General features: G+C 28.1%; 1 protein-coding gene across 5 annotated transcripts in view; it reads left to right on the top strand.

Annotated features, from left to right (window-relative positions):
• LOC107070131 (uncharacterized) overlaps positions 1–24,531 on the top strand; it is a 30,468-nt gene extending 5,937 nt beyond the window's left edge. For all 5 annotated transcript variants that reach the window (XM_089178766.1, XM_089178767.1, XM_015328036.2 and 2 more), the window contains exon 4: positions 18,918–24,531. In XM_089178766.1, coding sequence (XP_089034892.1) covers positions 18,918–20,303 — 1,386 coding nt within the window. In that variant the 3' untranslated portion in view covers positions 20,304–24,531. The remainder of the gene's footprint in view (positions 1–18,917) is intronic.
• Positions 24,532–25,658: the final 1,127 nt, after the last annotated feature.

The following is a 25,658-nucleotide window of genomic DNA, read 5'->3' as shown; positions in this document are numbered from 1 at the left end:
ATTATTTTTTCTTCTTCTTCTTCTTTTTCTTTTTTTTTTTTTCTTTCGATGTACCCAATATTAAATATTATTCGAGTTAAGTTGATACAACCAGTTGTGTTGCAGTTCCTTTCGAGGATTTTCGACCCTCTCGATTATCCCTTTGGATTTTAATGGTTCCGACTCTAATTCTAGATCTCAACTTATTCCTTTTCTTACTCTCTCTCTCTCTCTCTCTCTTTCTTTCTTTTTCTTTTTTTCTGTTTCTCTTTCGTATCCAGGTAGTCTCAAGGGTCATGTAGCTTTTATCGCCTCGAGGAAAATGCCGGACGACGGTCTTCTTCTCCCTGACTCACCCCTTTAATTCCTCTTCTTTCTTCTTTCTTCTTCTTCTTCTTCTTCTTCTTCTTCTTATTCTTATTCTTATTCTTATTCTTATTCTTCTTATTTTTATTCTTCTATCGTCAAATCTTTTGAAGAATAGCCACAAAATCCTTAAGCTTTTACCGATCTTTATCGATTGATTATTATTTTTCAATCTATTGTGTGTGTGTGTGTGTGTCCCTCTCTAAGATATTTATTTTATTTAAAATATATTCTATGTATTCGATAACATATTTGTGAGTATCATAACTTTTGAATAGAAATATACAGAAGAATGTGTAACAATCTTATTAGTTGTGTTGTCTGATTTTATTTAAAATATATTCTATGTATTCGATAACATATTTGTGAGTATTATAACTTTTGAATAGAAATATACAGAAGAATGTGTAACAATCTTATTGGCTGGGTCGTTTTAAATATTTCCATGAAAATATTAAAATATATTTTTTATATTATAACGATCGAATCGATATGAAAATAAAGATCAAATGATAAACAATAAATAATAAAATAGAAGAAAGAATGAAGAAAGTAGGAAAAAAAAGAAGAGTAGGAGGAGGATGAAGGGGAGGAATAAGAGAGAGAGAGAGGGGGAGGGGAGGGGGTGAAACGTGGGATCGGTAATTTTCGTCTCGATTCCAATTTCTTTTTCTCGCGGGCTTAATCTCGTCGAGCAGCAAATTGGCGGTGGCCCCCTGAACTTCTCTTTGACTGGACTCTCTCTTTCTCTCTCTCTCTCACTCTCTTTTTCTCTCTTTCTTTTTTCTTTTCTTTCTCTATCTTTGTCCGAGGCCTCGCCTCTTCTCCGATAGGTACAATCCCATCAAATTACCTCGATTACCTGCAGCCTTGACGGCATACACGAGCCTCTCTAATAGACGGCACACCGACGTTAACGACGACGAAACTCTGAACGGTGGTTTTTGTTTGTAGTCGTGTAAGCAGCACATACACACACACACACCATTACACACAGTCTATCGATCTTTTTTTTTCTCTATAGATGTTTATGTATACTATATTCCATCTAATCGTATGTGTGTATGTACGTTTGAGTTTCATGTGTCGTGTTTTTGTGCACACCATTGCATATAAGGAAAAACGAGAGTAAAATTCGAGAAGGGTGGGTGGGTGTATGGTGTTAGGTTGAATGGTTATTCTACTCGTTGTTGTCATCGTGTGTTGTAAAAATCGATATATATATAAAGTTATATTGTTTTTTAATTTTTTTTTTTTAACTTTTAAATACATTAATACCAAGATAACATTCTTGCACGTTTCTATGAAGGTATTACCATATTACTTATTTATATATATATTTTTAAAGCTATACGATAAATATAGTGTGATTATTTTTTGATGTATGCAAATAACGCACAGATCATAATTCGATCTTAATTTTAATTATTTAAATAATAGTATTAGAATATTCTTTTTAGATAATATTTATGATATGAAACTTAAATTAGGGTTGTTAAAAAAAATCAATTGTCCAGTTTCCATAATACCACTAAACCTCTAACTATATTATCGATCAAAATGACCGGTTTTTATTGGAGATTTCAACGAGGGATAAGAACACTTGAAGGTTTTAACGTTGAATGGAAAAAAAATTCTGTTCCACTTTCACACGAGACACGAAATTTTATTTTATTTAAAAAAAAAACGTATAAATTTTTAGAATATTTCACATAATGTAAAAAAATAATATTATATAATAAATTATAAATTTAATCGTAGAATAAAACCAACTTTCCGTTGAGTCACCTTTTATATACGTGTGTAAACATATTGAAACATGTGTATATTATATACATATATATATATGTGTGTTTATAGGATAGGTAAACAGTATACCAATACACGAGGTTGACTTAAATGTTAAACTGTTTTGCGCATGAGCTTTAGAGAGAGAGAGAGAGAGAGAGAGAGAGAGAGAAATAGAAAGAGAGAGTGAGAAAGACACCGTTATCGTTTGAAATAAAAACAAAACAAAAAGAAACCAAAAAATGTTTTTCACTCGAGGATTGTTTATAATCGCGTTTATTATATTTCGACTCGACTTTCAAGGTTTGTTGCGTTTCTATTTTCTCTTCTACTACTTCTTCTTCTTCTTCTTCTTCTTCTTCTTCTTCTTCTTCTTCGTCAGTTAATTTTTCTTAAACCCACCATACCCGTGGTGTGTATGTGTGTATATATGGTGGTGATCTTGTATCCGTGACGATAATCGTGACTCGTTTTTGACGACAACGACGACATTGACGAGCATGTGTGTGTGTGTGTGTGTGTGTGATTGTGTATATAGTGTGCAACGTGTGTTCTTCATTGCATCGCGTTTAGTTCCTTGAACTTTCTTGGAATTCAAGCGAAACGCGATGCAACGAGCAGAGAACAGCAGCCACCACGTTATCCGGTTATGAAATTTCCAGGAGGAAGAACAGGAGGAGATGGTTAGGTGGGGGTGGGTCAGAAGGGTGAGGTGGTGAAGATGGTGGGTGGGTTGTTCGTTTGTAAAACTTTGATGAAATTCGTTCGTTGGTTAATTAATTAATTCGTTCGTATATTTCATTTTTTTTTTGTTTTTTCACTCTCTCTCTCTCATTATAAAATTAATTTTTATGTATTTTATATTTAAATTATGAATTATTTTTATTATTAAAAAGAGACATGATTTTTCAGTTAATCGATTTGGAGTAAACAGTTTTGGAAATTTTTATTTTATTTTTTTTTTTTTAGATTTGCATTGCATTGCAAGATTTGTTTCTTCTTCTTTTTCTTTGATTACAAGCTTAATTATTATTCAAAATTTATATTAATTCGATTATTTTATTTATATAAGGTTTAAGATTATTAGGTTGTTGTATATTTTTTTTTTTTTTTGGTTTTGTTTTTATCACCGACAAAAATTAATCATTTCTGTTTTCTTGATACGGATTAAACAGATATAAATAAAATATTATTTGCTCGCGAATAAATACGATAAGAAGGTTCTAATTTGACCGATTATAAATAAGAATTATGGATACTAAAATTAGTATAGTCTACAAAAACTTTCCTAATCGCGTTGACCTACGAACTTCTCAATTAGTTTGATTAATTACAATTAACTTGTTTACATTTTTAATTTGCTTTTTATTATCGATTCTTTTGGAAAAAAAAAATTTGTTTCATCAAGTTTCTTGCATAAATTTGGATGATAATTAAAATAAAATATAATAATAATTACATTAACTTATATATGAGCAACTTTGTGTATAAGGGAAAGAAGAAAAAAAAGAATAGAAAAGAAATAAAATTATTGATAAAGAGAGAGCGAGAGGTAATTCCCTTTCGCGCGAAGTTTATAGTTGTTGTGTTGCGCGAGGTTTGCTTTGAGTATTGCAACACGTGGAAAACTACTCGTAATTATTGCGGTTCAACCTTCGAGCAAGTTCGCAACACAACACTGTCACTGACGGAACTGAAGGAGAACGAACGATCGTTGCAATATGTAGTTATAAAGTTGAGTTTCACAAAGTTGAACTCGTTCGATTAACAAACCACAACCACAGAATCAAATACACTCACACACACATACATACACACACAAACGAATTAAACATTCGAAATATTTCTCGGTAGTGTTGTACACGGGATTATAACACAAATTATTCTTCATCGTCATCGTAATTTATTTATTTTTTTTTTTTTTTTCTATTGAATTTTGTTTGAACAAATTCACGTATACCTATGATAATGATTTTTTTCTATCCTCCTGTCATCATAATCATCATAATCATCACCGTTCATTGTGATTATGATCATGATCGTTTAACATGCGTTATACACGATAGATTCAAACATCCGGTAGATAGTTTACATCAGACCATGATTCAGCATCGATCGGATCGATCGGATCCGATGATATTATACCCTAACTCTGGTTATCATTTTGATATTCAACTCGCATCTTTTTACTATTCGAAACTTACGATATTCTTTTTCTCTTTCTATCGTATTCCTGTATTCTTGGTAAAAGTCGGACGTGAAATAATAGTGAAAGACGAGTATTCCGAGAGACTCAGGACTTTGATGATGACGATGATGATGATGACGATGATAATGATCGTAGCCATCGATCGTTGTGTTCGTGTCTTTTTAAGAAGAAGAAGAAACTCGTCTACCGTTTTTCGAACGTGCCCAGAATGGAATATTCAATTGGATAATAAGTTAATACTATGCGATTGCTATGAAAGATATCAAATATTCGCATTTCAAATCGTCAATTTTTTTTTCTTTAAACATTTGTAATAGTGTTGAGTTATTTGTTTATTTTTTTCTTTCTTCATTCACATGTTGTTGTTGATTTGTTATAAAATGTTGATTTCTGAATTCAGTAATTTCGAAGTTTATTGGAAACCAACATTGTGGCACTGAATTACTTATATATAAAGTTTTTCTATATGTTTGATTCGTAAAAATATTGATTGAAATAAATGAACGAACAAACAAACGAGATGCAAAATAAAAATGGATTGAATAATTAGCACAATCACAATTGAATCAATGCATTTGTTAATTTAATAATATATTATTTATTATATTAATAATTAATTAGAAAAAAATATGTATTCGTAATAACCAACGTTTAGATCGATCCATTTGTTTTTTTTTTAATTTTCATAAATTATTTGATGAATAATTTAACAAACATATATGTATATACATTTAAACAAAATAAAAGGAAAAGTAGAATAAGAAAGTTGATGGATGCACTTGTTGTTCCATAGCTTTTTTCCATTAAATTATTTGAATGAATTAGATGGATAGAAAAATTATCTGTAAAGAAAAAGAAAAAAAAGAGAGTAAAAAAATAGAAATTGAATAATAACTTTGATCGATGTACTTGTATCGATAGGACTCGCAATGTCACGAAGATTAGATCGTTTGCATGATTTTTTTTTATCTGTGCATGTACATATATGTATGTGTTTTTCTTTCCCACTCTTTCGATAAAATCCACTTATGTTAGACGTCTCTAACCATTTAATCTTCTCACGGTCATTCGTGATTTATCTATTCGAGATCGATGGATAGATCTTTGGATCGATCGATCGATCTCGAAGAGACACGATCCTCTTCGTTGTCGTAAGAAAAAAAAAGGTCATTCGCTGTTTGCTTATTATCGTTTATATGCTGTTTGCTTTTCTCGAGATCGATGCACTTGGTCGAGTATGTGGACGCTCACAAAGTCATTGAGATTAGATTTCTTCTTAGATATACAATATTAACTTATATATATTAATAATAATAATAATAATTTTTTTATTTTTTTTTCGAGATAAGTGGGTACGAAAGAAAAAAACTTGAGGTAGTCCAAGAAATTCCCTTCCGAAAAAAAATTTATCAAAATTTAGATTACGGATACGGTCTTCCTAAATTCTTTTTCTTCCCACTTCAAACTTTCCCCTTTTTTCATATCATTTCATTTAAATTCTACACCTAATGTTTTTTTATCTATTAATCAACACTCCTAACACACGTTACAAGCATAGATTTATTTGTTATAACGTTTCATTATTATATTTGAATCAATTCAAGACCACTTGCTGCTGCACACTGTGTGTGCAATCATACTTAACTATTATCAGTTATTTTTGAGTTAAGTATTCGTCGAGATAAGATTTTTTTTTTTTATATAAATAGTATCTTTAAAGTATAGAAAAAACAATTTATCATTATAAAATTGGCAATATAATAAAAAAAAGAAATGGTTTTTTGAACCGTGTTCGAAAAATGTGTCGTGATCTCAAATGGATTAACCTGTTAACCGGGGAATTTTGACTTATTTTACGTCCCACCTAGTAAACAGAGTATAATTGGTAATTAAATATTATAAATAAATTATTAACTATATTAACTATAATATTAATTATATATAAAAATAAATTGTACTATATTCGTAAGAGACATTATTTTTCTACGAGAACAAAAAAATAAGTTCATTTGATAGTTTAAAGTTGAACAAATAAAAAGATTACGATGATACGAAAAAAATAAAATGAATGATAATAATAATGATGATGATGATGAATAAATTCTTTCATATATTATTTTATTCTATTTCCTAAACCCTTTAACAAATAAATGATCAAACAATTTCTAACCAAATGGTTAGAAACAATTGTTTCTCTTTTAAATTGTGCGCTCGTGCGCACTGATATATACACGTGAGTCGTCACGTACCGTTATTATTACGTTATTCCATCTATCCATCTATCCATCTATCTATCTATTTATCTATCTATCTATCTATCTATCTATCTATCTCTGTCTATCTTTCTAGTATTCTGTTACGCGAGTTCTAGCATAATATGTGTGTATATATATAAGTATGTAAGTATGTAAGGATGTATGTATGTGCGTGCGGGCACGAGCGCTCACGCTATGGCACGTGTGTACAAATACACACATACGCTTATATGTATATATATATATATTTACTTATATACACATATATGTTCCCATATAAGCGCGCATCGCTTTCAACGAGTGAAACTGACCGCTTCGTCTCGCCATTTCACTGTCACTTTTGTAATACCGTTACGCCCGCTTACGCGGCCGTTACGGCACCGAGCTTATCCGCATATCGTTTCATAATCGGAACCTCCGGAGTTATTCCGTGTACTGAGAGAACTGCAAACTCTCCCTAAAGATATATGTATGTACATGTATATATTTATTTATTATTTTCTTCCACACATGGTTTCTATCCTTAATTTTTTCTTTTGTTCCTTTCTTAATTTTTCACTCGTTTTTTTTATTTTGTCTATTTATAAATGCGTCAATAATTTTAGAATGACCAATTATGTTGTTGAAACCTACCGAGTTACGAACTCTTTCTAATATATTTAAAATTGATTAAATTATTTAATATTTCAATATCTATTATCTTTTTCCACACATGTGTGGTTGGTTTTATTTTTAACTTTTTTTCTTTTTTTTCCTTTCTTAATTTTTCACTCGTTTTTTTTTTCTTCCTACTTAAAAATGCATCAATAATTATTTTAGGACGACCAATTATATATCTTCAAGTTGGTTTGCGAGTTTAACATAATTATTATCAGTCAACAACGCAATTACGCGTTACATTTTTCGCGTTATATATACATATGTTGAGTAATATCATACCTAGATTATTTATCGTTATCGTAGAAGATAGATTAATCGTTTTTAACGGTGGTACACAATACTACTACTCAAGTGTGGGTGGTAGATTTGAATTTTTTTTTTTTCGTTGCTCCTATCATCTTTTTACAAAATTTTTTTTTTTTTGGTTTGCTTCTGCCTATTGCGAAAGAGGAAAATAACAAATGTTCAAAGTTACGACGGTGGCCCAGTTTCTTTCTCTCTCTTTCTCTATCCTTCTCTTCACACACATACACACACACACACACAAATTAAAATAAAAATAAAATGAAAAAAAAGTGAGAATTTATCGCAGTCGGTCAGGATGTCGCTCGTCAGCTGACCGCCGCATGCGTGCATGCAAACATTTTTCTTCGTGTGCGTGCATATGCGTGTCTTCCCATCCCCCTCCCCCTCCCCCAAACTTCCTTCTCTTCCTCTTTCTCTTTCTCAGGGTCCTTTTCACTAGTACACACCACTCATTTCACCCTTCTTCCGTTTCGCCTTGAATTACTTTGGCCAGTGCAACGAGCGTAACTACCTTGCCAACCTGTTTCAATTCCTTATTTTCTCTTTTTTTTTTTTTTTGACTTTGGTGTATATCTTATTTTTTGTTTTAATATTATTCTACATTTTTAATGGAACAAAACCAATTTCTAAATTTTTCTTTCGAGATGTGTATCACAGTTTATGATTGTTAGTGTGAGACTGTTTGTATTTTATTGGTGGTACATACATAAAATATTAATTATAAATTAATTTAATTTTAAAATCTGTATCGTTTGATTACAAAAAGTAACTGTAAATAATAGAATAACATGATACAAAAATTTCTATCTCAAAAATGGTGTGTTAAATCATTAGTATCTTGCTTAGAAATCGTTTAGAAATCTAATTGTAAATTTAAATTAGAAATCAAACATACTGATAGAAATTATAATCGTTGGGTCGTAGTTAAATGATAATTATTTTTTTAGAATATTATTAATGAATATACGAATGTATAAACGATTAGCAAAATTGAATGACTTCGAAATAAAAAAAAATAAAAAGAAAAAGTTATACGAGTAAACATAATTTTTTATTTTAAATTTTATCTAATACTATAACTAGGTTTTTTTTTTATTAAATATTATTTTTATTTTTTTTTAGATTATAATTTTTATTTTATAATAAAAATATTATAAATTTTTTCCTAATTATATTTATATATTTGTAATATATATTTATTAATTTATTATATTAATTATATTATAAGATAAGGAATATATAAAAAAAACTATAAATATATTTATATTATAAAAATTTAATAAATATTATTTAAATATATTTTTTAAAGAAACCTAATGGTTTAAAAACTAAAACTATTTTATGCAAAATCAATTTTGCGCTAGAACCAATACCAATAGTTCAAAAAATTGTCTCTAAATTAAAAAAAGAAAAATATATATATATATTAGGTTGTGTATCACAAAACAATCCTCATTCAGCCGTTCAATTATAGAACTATAATCGTTTATACTGCGAATGACCCGTAAGTATATCGTATACATACATATTAATATATGATGCACAGATATACACACGCACATATATATATTTATTAAGTATCTATAAAAGAAAATTAATGATAGAAGCTGCTAACAAGTTAATTTTATACCATTTACCAATCAGTACCATATTTGTTATATATAATTTCATAATCGAGAATACGGATATGTGACGTTATGTATTTTTAATACAAATAACAATAATTATCAGAAGAAAGAGACACAGAGAGAGTTACTTTCTCCTGGACGACAAAATATTACTCACACACACACTCTTCTCATGCACTTATCTTAGATAGACGAACGAATACATGAAAGTCCAGGCACGCGAGTTTCATCGTCATCCAACTCATGCTTGTGCCCTATCTCTCACTCACTTACTCATTCATTTAATCAACTTTCATTGGATACAAAAAAAGAACAAAAATTAAATTAAATTAAATTAAAATAAAATAAAATAAAATAACATTTCGATTTAATCGTTATCGATTCGTGGCTTATCTTTCGATCAATCATGTTTTTTTTTCTTCGTCTTTGGGCTCAACCAGCATAAGTTAATTTTTGTCCATTTTTGATCAAGGACGTTTTAAAACTGTGTGCATAATACTATTTGCACATGCTTACGTGTACAGTCAAGGGCAACAGCTGCACTCTTCTCGAGAAAGTGTGTACATCCTTTTTTTCTTGCACTTCTCCCCCTTGCACCACCCCAATCCACTTTCCAACACGAAGCACCCTCTTCTTATTTTTCTACTGACAATCCTCCCCTCCCCTACCCTACCCTCAACACCCCGACCCGTGTTCGTCTTACTTTTTCTTGCATTTTGTATTCTTTTAATATTAAACAACCGAACAAAACCACTTTGTTGCACGCCACGAAAGTTACGCACTGTCGAACAATGCACGCGAGTGTGTTAAAGCTCTCTTCTTTTTCTTCTTTTTTATTTTCTTATGGTCTTTTAGTCGCGTGCAACAAAATACGATAAAAAAAAAGTCTCTCTATCCTTTTCTTACTGTCTTTTACTCCGATGAATTATCGAATATGTCGATGACGATAATGGACAACGAACGAATATGTCGCTTTTTCGAGATATTCAGGTGTGTGCATGCAATACTCATTTTTTATTTCTATTTTATGCAATGACTATCCTATATATGTATATACGTGTGTGTTTGTATGAGGGATTATCTTCGTTGTGTACGTAGCAATGCAGTTTTAAAAAGGATCGATTGAAATGTAAACGATCGTTGGAAATTGGTATTCGACTCGTTATGGGTTATATATAATCGTGTATAGTAATTTTTTACATGTCAGGTTGAATTGAATTTATTTTTTTTTTCACTTGGTTATTTTTGCAGATATATTATCCTTCCTTTTTTCTTTCATTTATTTCTATCTTCTTTTATTATTTTAAATTTAATATTATGTCAATAATTAAATTGAGAGAGATAATTTTAAGATATAGTATTCAAAAATTATATAGGAACAATCCAAAATATTAACATACGTCTAATAAAATATTAAAAGAATTTGAAAAGGAATATTTTTTAATTTTATATTAATTTAATAAATATATTTTATGTAGTAATTTAATTACAACTTTTTTTATAATTAAATTCATATATTAATTGTTTTATATCTGTTATCTTTTACTCTTTAATTTTTTTGTTCTCTTCTTGTTTTCCACGGTAACCCACATTTGGAAAGCGGATCTCCTCCTCTCCTTCCTTACAAGCATCGAACCACGTCGACATATAAAACTATAATACACGGTGTTGGTCGTCGACATTAACATACACCGCCATGTAATAAGAAACGCAAATCGCGATCAGATCGCTATGCTATGCCCATTCCTTTAAGTTTCCCCTCCCCTGACCCTCCTCCCACATATCACTCTTATTTTTTTTCATCTTCTTCTTCTTCTTCTTCTACTTTTTTGTTCTTCAATATACTCATACGAACTCATCACTTGTCATATATAATAAATATTAATACACTTTCCCATATCTATGGGGGTTTTCCTTTCACGTAATTCCACTTTTTAAATATATTCGATATTTTTCTATTAGTTAATAATTTTTCTCTTTTAAATTAAAATACGGAAGAGAAATAGAAAGAGAGAGAGAGAGAGAGAGAGAGAGAGAGAGAGAGGTTAGCAGAAATCGTTAGAATAAATTGTTAACTTTGATGGTGGTCGTGGTGGTGGTGGTGATGGTGGTAGATCGCCAAGCTCTCTCAGTCTCCGTGATTAATTTCGACGTTGATTTCAATCTTTCGTAAGAAAACCGGTCTTTTGATACCCATACAATCATAACTCCGTTCTCGATAAAATATACACACAAAAGTATGTACATTTATATATACATATATATATGTAATTGTACATATGTGAGAATATATGTTTCAAAGTGTTTAGATTTCACTCGTAGATTTTACATTTTTAATTATATTTTATATTTATATTCTATTTTATTTATTTTATTTCGTTTCATTTCCGTTGCATATTTGCATTGGGCCTCTGCGTTCTCACGTATATACACGCGGCTCGTTTAATCATAACTTTTTTTTTCTTTCTAAAAGATTATTTTTCCTTAACACTATCTATTTCTGTCTTTTTCTTTCTTTTTATTTATAAAATACAAAAAAAAATTAAATCAAATAAAAACGTCGTAGTTAAAGAGAAAGATAGAGAAACATACTCGCGTTTCGAGTTCCAATACGTTCACAAATAAATATTTCAATGATTAATCTTGAAATATGAGAAATCTACGATGTTATGGTGTTAGTGATGGTAATGGTAAGATTACTATTACCAAAATTTGTATAGGTATGCAAAATTGCAATTTTTGTATATTCTAGATGATTAGAATTATTAAAACCTTTAACTTAGTTAACAATTTTATTTGATTTTTTTTCTTCATTCTGAGAGATACACAGCCAGACTGACACATATATATGAATACTACACATTTGGTTTCTTCCTTTCCTCGGTCAACATGTTTTTCTTTAATCCCGAACCTTTTTTGACCATATTGACCGTATCCTTTAAACCGTCTACGTATGCTTTTGAAATAGGAGCACCTAACATATGCCATAAGGTGGTTGGTCATCATTTTCTTCTTCGTTATTTTTTTTCCTAGAATATTTTTTTCAAACTTCGTAGCTGTAACTTTATTCTATTTCTATATTTTTTTTCCCCTAAAATATCTGCCTTCTTTTAAAAAAAAAAATATATATACCATATATATATATATAACCAATTGTTATTAGTAGTATTATTAGTATTACTATATATTAGTATAATATATAGTAATATATATTATTTTATAATATATATTTATTTTTATTATTTTTATTTTATTTTAATTTAATTATATTATATTTTGTAATATATATATATATATATATATATATTTATTATAGTATAATTTAATAAATACTAATAATAGTATTATTATATATTAGTAATACTATATATATTAGTATTACTATATATATATTCGATATTTTTCTAGTGGTTAATAATATTTTTCTCGTTTAAATTAAAATACGAAAGAGAGAGATATATTATATGTTATATTATATGTTATATGTGAGAGTAAATATGTGATATAAAATATATATATATATATATATATATATATATATATGTGTTGTGTTAGCCTTTTTTGGGATCTACGATTTTTTCTTTTTCTTTTTTTTTTTTCATCGTCACGGTCGATCAGTACTCGTCTGAACATTTTCCACTAACACACACGAACACACAAAATACAACCTTTTCTACTGCATCTTTCTCACCCCATCCATGATCCTTACGATTTTCACGGGTCGCAGGTAAATGCTGTTTCGCCTTGCAGGCTAATGATTTACGGGACCATCTAAGAAAGAGAACCGAACCCATCTATCCATCCATCCAACCATCCATCCATCCAATCCATTCGTCCATTCGTCCATCCATTTGTTCCCTTTCTTCATTTCCCATCCTTCGTTTTTCTTCTCTTCTACTTTTGTTGCTGGTGCTACTACTACTACTACCACCAACCTAACCCAACCCAACCCTCTTTATACCTTTTTGCCAGAGAATTTCTTTATGACTAACCATAAGCCCATACATCATTAACGTTTTCGTTGGGTAGGTATAAATATATACTACCATGATCTCTCACTGTGATATTATTATTTAACATTTTTATTATTTTTTTTTATTTCCCTTTTATTTCTTTTTTTTTATGAGAAAAATATGGGAGGTTTGGTTATTGATCTAGGATAGATTTTATGAATATTTTTTTCTTTGTATTTTTGTAGTTGATTGGTTTTTATAATTTGCGTCTGTGATGTTATTTTTATACTTTATATTTTATATTTGGTAATATTTTAATATTTAACAATATTTTTATTTTATATTTGTTACCATATATTTAATAATACTTTTATAATAATTTTATAATTGATAATTATATTCTATTACATTTAAAATTTATTCAATTTGATTTTAATCGTAATTTATTTTTAAAAGTAATATTTATATATAAAAATTTATATATAAAACAAACTTATTTTATCTCCTAATAATAAATAATTTGATAAAATATTTTTTGATTTATTTAAATATTACCTTGTAATTTTTTTATATTCGATCAATCAAGATGATTCTATAATAATTTATTTTAACAATTTATTTATACTTTTTGAACAATCTTAACCAAGAATAATACTATTTAAATTCATGATAAAAATATTTCTATTTCCTTCATTCTAAATTACAATTCTGTAAACGTAACGAAGAATCAATTAGTATTCTGTTTAAATGTACCTCAAAGATTAAAGTTCAGTGTAAAAAAAAAAGAGAGAAAATAGATAGGAAAAACAGAAAAGAAAAAAAAGAAAAAGAGAATTAGTTTAGAAGGAAATGTTCGAAAGATAATGTTAACGTGTTTAACAAAAAGAACAAAAAAAAGAAAAGAATCAACTCGTCACACCGATGGAAAACGGAAATTATACTAGAAAGGACAAAAGTTTAGAATCGACCATGAAAGTGATATGTTGGCCAGATAGATTGAGAGGTTCGGGAGGAGGGGAAACTCAGAGTGTATGATGTGGTGGGTGGTTATGGCTAAACGTAGTTATGTTGGTAGTCGATCTATTTGAAAGTTTCTCACGTTCGCGAAGGCAAATGACAATTCCATGTTTCACGGATGCGAGTTACGAAGGTAACTAGGAAATGAATGACCAACATTAAGAATTAAGAGGAAAGGTGACAAGGGGAAAAGGTGGGGAGAAAGAAAAAAGGACAAAAATAATAATAAAAATAGAAGAAATAATAATAATTTATATATAAATAAAATAGGAAAAAAATAATAATTTATACAGAAATAATAATAATAATTTATATAGAGAAATAAAAATAGAAGAAAAGATTTTTTTGTTCTTATGCACAAATATACTCTGACATCTTTTTCTTTTTACTACACCTCCACTAATCCCCCATTCCCTATTTCCCCTCGACACCAAACACCACCTACAATTTTCCTTTTTTCACACGTCACGTTCTTTTATTTTTTTTTAATTTTTTTTTTTTTTTTTTATCTTCTACCTTTGTTTCACCAACATTATTATCATCTTACCAAACGTGATATTTTTTTCTTTGGTTTTGTTTTATTGTTATTTATTTTTTTTTTTTTTTTAATTCTTTTTCTTTTAACACACCAATGTCTTGTCTTTCTTGTGTCTCCTTTCTCGCGTGGGATGAATACGTCTGTTGAGAAGAATTGTCGTTGCATCCGGGATGAGAGAGTGCATTCTGCGAGTTACGTTTTCGACTTTCTCTTGGTTGGTAATTCTTATGGAAAATAAAAAAAAGGGTTGGGCATTTGTGTTCGATGAGTTTGTTACGTTTAAGTACATGGAAGAGAGATTTTTAATGGATATATTATTAATAGATATATTTAATTTATATGTCGTTTATAATATTTAATTTAACGATTAGGTTGCATTTGTTTAAAGTGCATCGTAAGATGAAGAAAAAAAAATATATATATAAACTGATCACATCGTATAGATAAACATGAGAGATGCATAGATAGCTTATTAAACGTTGTAGAACTACTAGAGAATATTACATGTCGGATATATATTATACAAATATTATTCTATCTCATGTTAACATTATATTTATGATACTTGTCATTTTGACGGATTAGAAATTGTCGAGGAAGCGTAAGTATTATTTAATAGAAATTTTATTTAACGACATTGATCGATGTTATAATATATACATTCAAGTTTTTTTTTATTATTTTTTTATTGTCTTTTATTATATCATATTCAGTCTCGTTGTTATTACGCATCATTAAAAATAAATCATAGTTAAGATCTAAAAAAAAAAAAAAAACAGTAAAAAAATATTCAATACAATCTGAAACATTGGTAGACTTACTAACATTGGTGAACATAAAAAATGCAAATATATTATTACATATACTCATTAAAATTCATACTTATCTCTACACATGGGTACATTATAATCATAGTTGAGATCTAAGAAAAAAAAATTGTTCAATACAATCCTGAAAAATTGGTAGACTAGTTAAACATAAAAAATAAGAAATATATTCTTACATATATTCATTAAAATTCATAGTTAACTGTACGTATGGTTACATTATAATATTTACACCTATCAACTTATGTTAAATATAAAAAAGGGATGGATAGGATTGCGAAAACACACATGATCTCGTTAAACGTGCAACTTTTACAAAGTATTGTTACAAATAATACGTGAAACTATAATAACACAAAACGTGCGTGTACATAGATGCATAATAACAACATAAGATGATACACATACATATAAATATATAATAATAATAATAATGATAAGAATAAAAATAAAAAAAAGAATAATAATAATATAATAATAATAATAATAATAATAATAATAAGGAAAGCGTGCGGAATTGATGAAGGCCAACGAGTGTGGCCAAAGACGAGATTGAGATGCGACAGAGCGCTTATGTACGAGCACGACCTTAAAGTATCTTGGTACTTCCGTCAGCTAAGAGACGTCTAATCGTGAATAACAACCAACAAACAATATATATATTCATTACTAAAGAGAGAGTTTGTTTTTTGCTGCGCTCATATTAAAAGACAGATCTTGTTTTACTAGGAAGAGGAAGGAGGAGGAGCAGGAGGAGGAGGAACACACGTGTCCTCGAAATTTAGCGCGTACGGAAATTAAAATAACATTGATTTATTTTTTTTCTCTTTTAAATTACATACATATATATGTGCATGAAATAATAGTTGAAATAATAATAATAACTAATTATTATTCATTGTGTAGTAGTAATGGTAATTAGATGTTGTAATAATTTGTATTTGTAAGATTGTATCATTAAATGATATTCGTATTGAGATAGATCATTTTCTTTTTTATATTTATTTTTACAGAAATTAATAATAATGCAATCTTAAAGTAAACTAAAAATGCATATATATATATATATATAATATATTTATAATTATAAGTATAAATATAAATAAAATAATAAAATTAATAAATATTATATATAAAATAATACAAACAATATTAATAATATTAAAAATTTAATATTAAAACATTAAAAAAAAATGTATATAAAAATTAATAATAGATATTAAATATTATTATTAAATTTAAATAATATTAAAATTAATAAATAAAAAATATTTAAATCAAAACTTGGGATAAACATAAAGCAATCTTAAAATAATTCTAATGCAAATTCTTGTAAAAACCTTAAATTAATAAAACTGTAATTATTAAACACCAAATTTCTAACAACTTTGATAAAAATGAGAAACTATTCGAATAATTATAACATTAAATTATTACTTGGAAGATTTTTTACGAATTTTAAGAAAAAATATAAATCAAATATATATATACATTAATTGGTATGAACTTTCAGAACAACCCAATAATACCAGTAGCAATGTAGTAAAAGTTCTTAATTGTAATTACAGTAGTGTAATTACTATAGTTGTTTTTGTTGTTGCGTTTCGATAGAGTGACTCCTAAGTAAAGATCGTGAAAATCCCGTTACGTTGTTGTAAGATTCTGTAAACGTGAGTTTTGTTTCGTATCGATGCTTATACCGGAAAATCCTCGAACGTTCCCACGGAATGGATTCCTCATCAATTTTTTTTTTTTTTATTTAACTTATCTTCAGTTCAATAGTGTTAGGGTTGCGTCAGAATGAATCGTTCGAATTAAATCTCATCAATTACTTCTTAGTAAGATCAAATAATTAATTGCACGTACTTTTAATATGTACACGTATGTATGTGTGAGTGGAGGGTCACGTACTTGTGTTTATTTTATACTTAGAAATATACGTGCAAAATATTACACATGATATACATATGTATGATATACATTAAATGCATTACTAATATTTAAATACGTGTGTGTAATAAATTTATAATAGAAACTTTAACAACATGCATTTGAAATATTTAATATAATTCATAATTACACAATATTTAATACAATATTAACACTAGATTTACGGATGTTTTGTTCAATATTTTTTAATGACTTACAAACATTGTTTAAATGAAAGATTTTGAATAGAGGGTAGAATTAATATTTAAATATATTTCATTAGGTAACTTAAGAACAACATGTATTTTAAAAAAATAATATGTAAGTTTTGTATATATGTATTAAAAAAAATTGGAGATGAGTCAAATTGGCTCAGTTCGTAAATCTAGTGTTAAATATTTAATATTTAATAAATTAAATAAAATTTAAATATAATAAATATATAAATATATAATTACAATTACAAAAGGTACAATTACAAGGTATTATAAATTAAATTTTATATATAATTTATAATATTTATTTAATACAGTCTATTTTAATTTAATTTAATACATGTTTTTAATACATTCTAATTTAATTATTTAATTTATTAAATATTTAATAAAAATATTTAATATAGATATTATAACTATATAAATATACTCCGTTAAAAGAGTACTTTTCTTTTCTTTTCTTTTCTTTTCTTTTCTTTTTTTTTTTTTTTTAAGAATACAAATGTTAAACGAGATATTGGTGAATAATATATGTGTATATAAAAGATAAAAAAGGAGTGGAAAATAATTCTTTTTAGCGTCTTTACCGTCCTTTAGCAACTCTCGACCCAATTGCTAAGCAAAGCTAATACTTTTGCCTTTGAATATGCATTAGGCGCGTGCTCGAACAATGAGCAGGCTTAGTGCGCTCGCGCGTGCTATCGGTAAAGATCGCCGTAATTGCAACCCAACTACAAACAACAACGACAACGACAATGACAAACTCTGAGTTGTACCAAGCTTTAAACTTCGTTGCGTTGCATAGCGTTGCATTGCGTTGCGTTGTATTTTACGCAATACTCGTTTAAAGGTTTATCGAAGCCTTCGTAAAATATCAACACACAGAGAGAGAGAGAGAGAGAGAGAGAGAGAGAGAGAGAGAGAGAGAGAGAGAGAGAGAGAGAGAGAGAGAGAGAGAGAGAGAGAGAGAGGTGACTATGTAAAGCATGTTAGTGTTACGTGGATTATAACATCGAACGAGTTTTTAATTGGACTAAGCGCGTGACGAGTAGTTTACAAGTCAAACAAATTATTGCATATTTAGCACAAAAGGGGTGCGCCAAGTAACAAAAACAAATTAATCATTCATAATCAATTTTTTTTCGTTTATTTTTCTTTTTTTTTTTTGTTAACAAGCGATGATAATGATAATAATGATGAATAATTAATAATACTAAACGTTGTTTTCTTTGTTTTATTTGTTACAGACAAAAAAGAACAATCCGAATCACATTAAACGGCCAATGAACGCGTTCATGGTCTGGTCACAGATTGAACGCAGGAAGATTTGTGAGGTACAACCTGATATGCACAATGCAGAAATCAGTAAAAGACTTGGTAAAGAATGGAAAACATTGAACGAGAGCCAGAGAAGACCATTCATCGAGGAGGCTGAAAGATTAAGACAATTACATTTAAAGGAATATCCAAATTACAAATATAGGCCACGAAAAAAGACGAGCAAACCAACGCCCTCACCAAAAACAAAAGAATCTTTGCCAAATAAAAGATCGAGGAAATCATCCAGTAATAATAATACGTCGTTAACAGAGTCATTTATGCCAACTTCTCATACAAAATCGCGAAACGATTCCGTCAGACAGTCACAACCGTTCAAGAGGTTGCAGTCAAATACATCCACCACGAAGCCTATATCAAGGATAAAGGTCAAACTTGCATTGGATAAAATGTCACTCGATTATACTCCAACGCCACCAATTGTCACAGCTAAAGTACCAAGCAGTCCGTCCTGCGACACGCCAGATTCACCGGAATCTGCCAGTTTTTACGATGACATTTATATCGACAGTGGTTCAACCACGGCTGCTGTCGGTGATAGTGATGTTGTAGGAGCAGCAGCAGCTGCAGGCATCTTAGGTGTTCGTGATCGTAGTGTTGGAAATAGTGGTTTATCAGGACCGCTACCACCAACCAGTTCAATCTTAACAAATAAAATCACACAAGAGACAACAAATATGATGGATTTGGATTACAATACGTCTGAAACGACGAGTAATACGACGAAAACCACCACCCCTACAAATACCAGTTACGGCATGGACAGATTTCTCACATCGGTCAAAACCGAATCATTTTCTAACAATTTGCCCTTAATTACCAACACATTGAGTTCATTGTCTACCTCTTTAACGAATTGTGACGTAGACAGTCTCGGTAGGAGCAGCATCGGCAGCACCACCGGTATCATCAGAGCATCGACACCGTGCCATCTAGAAACAACTAGCTTTTCCATAAAAGAGGAACCATTCGATTCTGTATTAACAACGACACCTTCGTCAATTGATGGTGGTACGAGTATTAACAACCTATCTTCTTCGAGCCCCTCTCATTTGTCAACGAATATCAAACTAGAGGACCAACCTAATATTGCTCCTTTAATGGAATTATATTCCATTACTGATTTCTTACACATACAACAGTCAGATTTCAAGATCGATATCGATATTGACTCGTTCGAAACTGCCAGCTCTAGAAGTGGATCAGACTTTGAGTTTTCCTGCACGCCCGATGTCACCGATATGTTATCGAACATCGATAGCAGTACCGTATGGACGGAAAACGACGGCTTTTGAGTAGTGAGCTACGACTACCTCAAGATCGCACCGCGTCGATCAATTAGTTTCTTCTTATTTTTCTATTCCTTATCTTAAGTTCATTATTTTTTTTCCTAAACCTTCGCGTCAACCAACCAACCAACCAACAAACCAATCAATCAACCAGCCAAGCAACCAACCAATCAACAACCAACCAACCGAGCAAGCGACTCTACGATCTCGATTTCTTCAAACTACGAGTCCCCCTCGGACACCTTTTTCTATCCCTCCAATACTACTACCCTTCCTTTCTTTTCCCCATCATCAATGGCACCACTGTAAACGACGTTCCTTATATCCTTTGAACCTTGTCATCGTTACGGTTTAAAGGGAACACATCAAGATGATTAAAAGCTAAAGCTACAGCCAACAACAACAACAACCGTTAAGTTTTTACCAAACCAATTTGATCATCAACTGCTTCGTTCTCATGCTTCGAGAGGCCTTTGCTCGAAAAGAAGAAAAAGTACGAGAAGAAGGAGGAGGAGGAGGAGGAGGAGGAGGATATACACGCCTTAAACCCGACCGGAAATAGCCATCGAGTGTGTTGTTACATGTGTATGTGTGTATAGGGTGTCTCGAAAGAACAGGCACCAGCTGTGTGTTATATACCTCTCCTTCCGGTACCCCTTCGATTTATCCTAATTTTCTCTCAAACCCCAGGCTAGTCCTCCCCTTTTCCACCCCTCATTCTCCTCCTCCTTCTCCTTCTCCTTCTCCTTGTACTCTTTATTCGTGGAATTCTTTGTGTTACCCTCGTCATGTACGACCGACTTTAAACCCACGGTCAGCTGATCGCCAGCTGGTGCCTGGAGAATACTCGAATTCCTTCTTTTCAAGTCCCTCGATGGAAAAACTTGATCGTGAGATTGAAAAAAAAAAAAGAAAAAAGAAAGAAAGAGAGAGAGAGAGAGAGTGTATATGTATGTGTAAGTGTATGTATAAACATGAAAAATAAGATTTTTATCTTTATATTATTCTTCCTCTCTTCTTTCTCTTTTTCTCGTAAATTAGATTTAACATCCGGCAATGTAGGTGGTGATGGTGGTGATGATAGTTGGTGATGGTGGTGGTGGTGTTTTTTCCCCACTTTAAACTCCTATTCCATCTACTGCTTCTTCTATTTTTTTTTTTTTTAATTATCTACCATCATCATCATCATCATCATCATTTTTATTATTCGTCGACGCGGACGATCATCCAAACTGCCGTCACACACCATAAAAAAATCCTCACCTTTTTCTTTTAACCCCTTCTCCTATTCCTTCTGTTTCATCATCCCCCCCGCTCTATTTTTCTCATCGTCGTTGCTTACTCTCGTTTAAATCGAGAAAAGGTAATAATAATAATAATAATAATAAATATAATTAATTATCTGCTTATTGCATGATAATATTACATAGGACGCGTTAGTAACTATAATTTCTTTTTTATTTTATTATTTTATTATTATATTTAATATACATATATATTTTTAATATTAAAAAAAAAAAAGTATATATATATATATTTTTTTTCTTTCTTTATATTTTGTATATTGTATTGTAGTATATTAGAAAGTAAGTGAAATATTTCTTTTCCTTTTTTTTGAATAGATGATAAGCAAATGATAAAGAAAATGACTATTATTAATATTATAACTTTTATTATTATTATTTTTATTTTTATTGTATTGCGAAAAAGAAGAACAGTTGCATGTGATTTTTTTTTTTTTTTTGTCAAGAGCCAACCGAGAAAAAGAACTTAACACGATCTTCACGAAAATAGGATTTTTTTGATGACTATTATAATAATCATCCACAATTCTGATAAATCGAATGACTTTGATAAAAATCGAAAACTTTGTCTTTTATATTTTTCTTTTTATGTGAATTAGTGAATTATATGTAGTATATATATATATATTATTTTCTTTTCATTTTTTATCTTTTTATATTTTCAACTAAAATGATTTTTTCTTATTAATATAATAAAAAAAAAAAAAAAGAAAAAAAAATTGAAAAAAAGAAAAAAACAAAAAAAATACGGAAAAGAAAGAAAACAAAAGAAAAAGAAGTTTAATTAATTTTTTGGTATTCTTACTTTATTATTATTTTCATTTTTGTTTTTATTTTTATTCTTATTTTTATTTTAATTTTAATTTTAAATTTAAATTTAAATTTTAATTTAAATTTAAATTTAAACACAATATTTATTCTTTTCCTTAATCATTTTCTCCTAAAGTTTCGTGATGATTGTGCTAGGACGGTCTGAACTTCCGTTGTTTTGTATCACTTTTATAAGATACAAATTTATATATATATATATACATACCTTTATGTATAAATATATATATATATATAACTGAGATAAATGGTATGTTTTATATATAAATATATATTTAGTAATATTGTATTATTTAGTAAATATTGTATTTTTCTTTTATTAATAAGTGTGTATAAAACATTAGAACTGAGAGAGAGAAAACGACCGATGATTTTGGTTGAGACAGTTCAATTATTTCTAATTTTTCAAATTTGGTCATAATGAATATTTACAAAATATGAAAACTTGTATCGAACATCAGTTCGACAAATGTTTTCTTTTTTTTTTTTTTAAATTCTTATATATTATTCATCTTATTACTACTATTACGAATATTATTATTATTATTAATAATAATATTATTATTATTATTATTTTATTTTATTCGAGTTAATTTTTTTTATATTAACGCGTTTGATGTTGCCAAAATGGCAACAATAACAATAATAATATAAAATAAAATAATAATTATAGTTGAAATAGTAATAACTATAATTATAATAACTTTAATTATAATTATATTATAATATATGTTTTTATAATACATATTATAATATATTATATATAAATACATATATATAATATATTATAAAATCGTCGCGCAGCGCGCGTGAGTAAAACAAAAAAAAACAGAAAAAAACAGAAAAAAATAAAAAAAAAAATAAAAAAAAAAACAAAAAATAATAAAAATCAAAATATAAAAAGAAATAAGAAACAAACAAACATATATTATATATATCAATTATAATTAAAATTATAATAATAATAATAATAATAATAATAATAGTAATAATAATAATAATAGTAATAATAATAGTAATAATAATAATAATAATAATAATAATAAAAAGAAAAAGCAGATTAAACAAAATTTGAGAATTACTTGTTTGCTATAGAAATTATTGTTTATTAAAATAACTAATTTGTTTATTAAAAATAATTTTAAAAATCTGACTCGTTTTCTCTCTCTCTCTTTCTCTATCTCTCCTTCTCTCTCTCTATTTTTTCTCTCTCTCTCTCTCTTTTTCTATCCTATACTTTTTATCTTTATTTGCTTTGTTTTTTTTTTTAATTTGTATATTTTAATTTCTATTCAAATTTTTTTTTCTTTTTATTGTAAATTCGATTAATTTATTTTCTTTTTAATATTGGCAATTAGATTAATAACTCATAGTTTATCGCATATCGTACGATTATTATCATTATTATATGTTATTTTGTAGGAAAAATTTTCTACTGATTTTTATTTTGTTCTCTCTTTTTTATTCTTTATTTTTTTTTTTTCTATTAGAATAAAATGTTCTAGTTTTAATAGTTTCAATTTCAATTTTATTTTATTTTTTTTTTCAAATTATTGTTTCTTTTTTTGTTTTCATTTTTCCATTTCGATATTTATGAGGTTCTGTTTTTTTTTCCATTGTTTTTTCTATTTCTTTTTGTAGTTTTCGTTGTTTAATTACAGAATAATAGTAATATATAAATGCGTGCTTTATCTCTCTGTCTCTTTTTTCATTTCATAAGCAAACAGAGACACACATATAAAGCAAGATATATATATATATAGAGAGAGAGAGACAAAAAAGAAACTAAGAAAAAAGTTTTTTGGGATTTTTCTTTCATTTTGTTTTTGAATTTAAATTTCATTAAAATTTTTTTTATATATTTTTTGTCTTTCTCTCTACGCCCGGTTGATTTTTTTTGGTATAGTTTTTTTTCCTCATTTTTTATTTTTATTATTTTACTTCCACGAAATCCTTGCGCAGCGTGTAATGTTAAGCGTGTAAATGTTAAAAAAAAAGATTTAGAAAAAAAAACACAAAGAAGCACGCTAATCAAAACATTGATCTCACATTTCAACTTTCTTCTCATATTTAAACTCAATTATTATAACAATATTATTTCTTGCTTACTTTTGCGACATTTTAGCTTTCATTTCTTTATTGATTGTGTTTATTGATTATTGTACTCTAGTTATCTCTCTCTTTCTTTTTTTTTTTTAATTTATTTGATTAGACTTATTAATTTAATGAAAGGATAATACACGACTCTCTTCTACTCTCAGTTTCTTTTCTCACTTCTTTTCTTTTTCTTCTTTTCTTTTTCTTCTTTCAAATAAATAAGATGATGATGATGATTATATGATCGACAAATTTATTATCGATCATTATATGTATATATATATACATATATAAATATTATTAAATATATATGTATATATGTATATATATACATATATCTATATATAATAAAATATAATATATATAAATATATATAATAATAATATAATTATAATGAAAAAGAATGTAATATTATTCATAAGTCATTATTATTATTATTATTTTATATTAATTATATTATTAATATAATTATTATTGCTAATATTTAATATTAATATTACTATCACTATTAATATTAATATTATTATTATTATTATTATTATTAATATAAAAAATGTTTATCTTTATCTCTCGTTATTTTGATGATTAATTGAATAAAAAGTATAAACAATTTATCATCAATGTGACGTTTTAGAAAAAAAAATATTAATAATAAATAATGTTGGAAAAGAATTATTTAAAACTACAAAAAGAAATATAGTTACATTTTTACAAATAAACAAATGATTACAATTATTGTTTATTACATTCACACACAATCACAATTTATTTTTCTATTCTTCGTATTCGTCGTCGTCGTCGTCGTCGTCTCTTTATTCCAAAATTTCGTTTCAATATTATTAATAAATCTACAAATATTTTCTTGTTTTGTTCTATTTGTTTCTGTTTTCTTTTTTCTTTTTATTTTGTTTATTATAAAAAGAAGAAAAAAACTGTGAGAGAAGAAAAAGAAATGCAACAAATGTGAAGATAGAAAAATAATACAATGAAACGGAAAAGCTTAAGAGATAAATAATTAAATAAAGTAAATAAATAAGATTTAAAAATAAAAAATAAAAAACTTTGAACAAAAAAATAAAAGGGAACACAGTGCCTACCACAACTCCGGTCTCGAAACTCTCGTACAAAATTT

Source organism: Polistes dominula, unplaced genomic scaffold, assembly GCF_049000335.1.
Source record: "Polistes dominula isolate Pdom_NZ unplaced genomic scaffold, Pdom_raw_medaka contig_18, whole genome shotgun sequence".
NCBI lineage: Eukaryota > Metazoa > Arthropoda > Insecta > Hymenoptera > Vespidae > Polistes > Polistes dominula.
The sequence above is the reverse complement of the archived record's forward strand: the minus strand, read 5'-3'. Positions and strand labels throughout refer to the sequence as shown.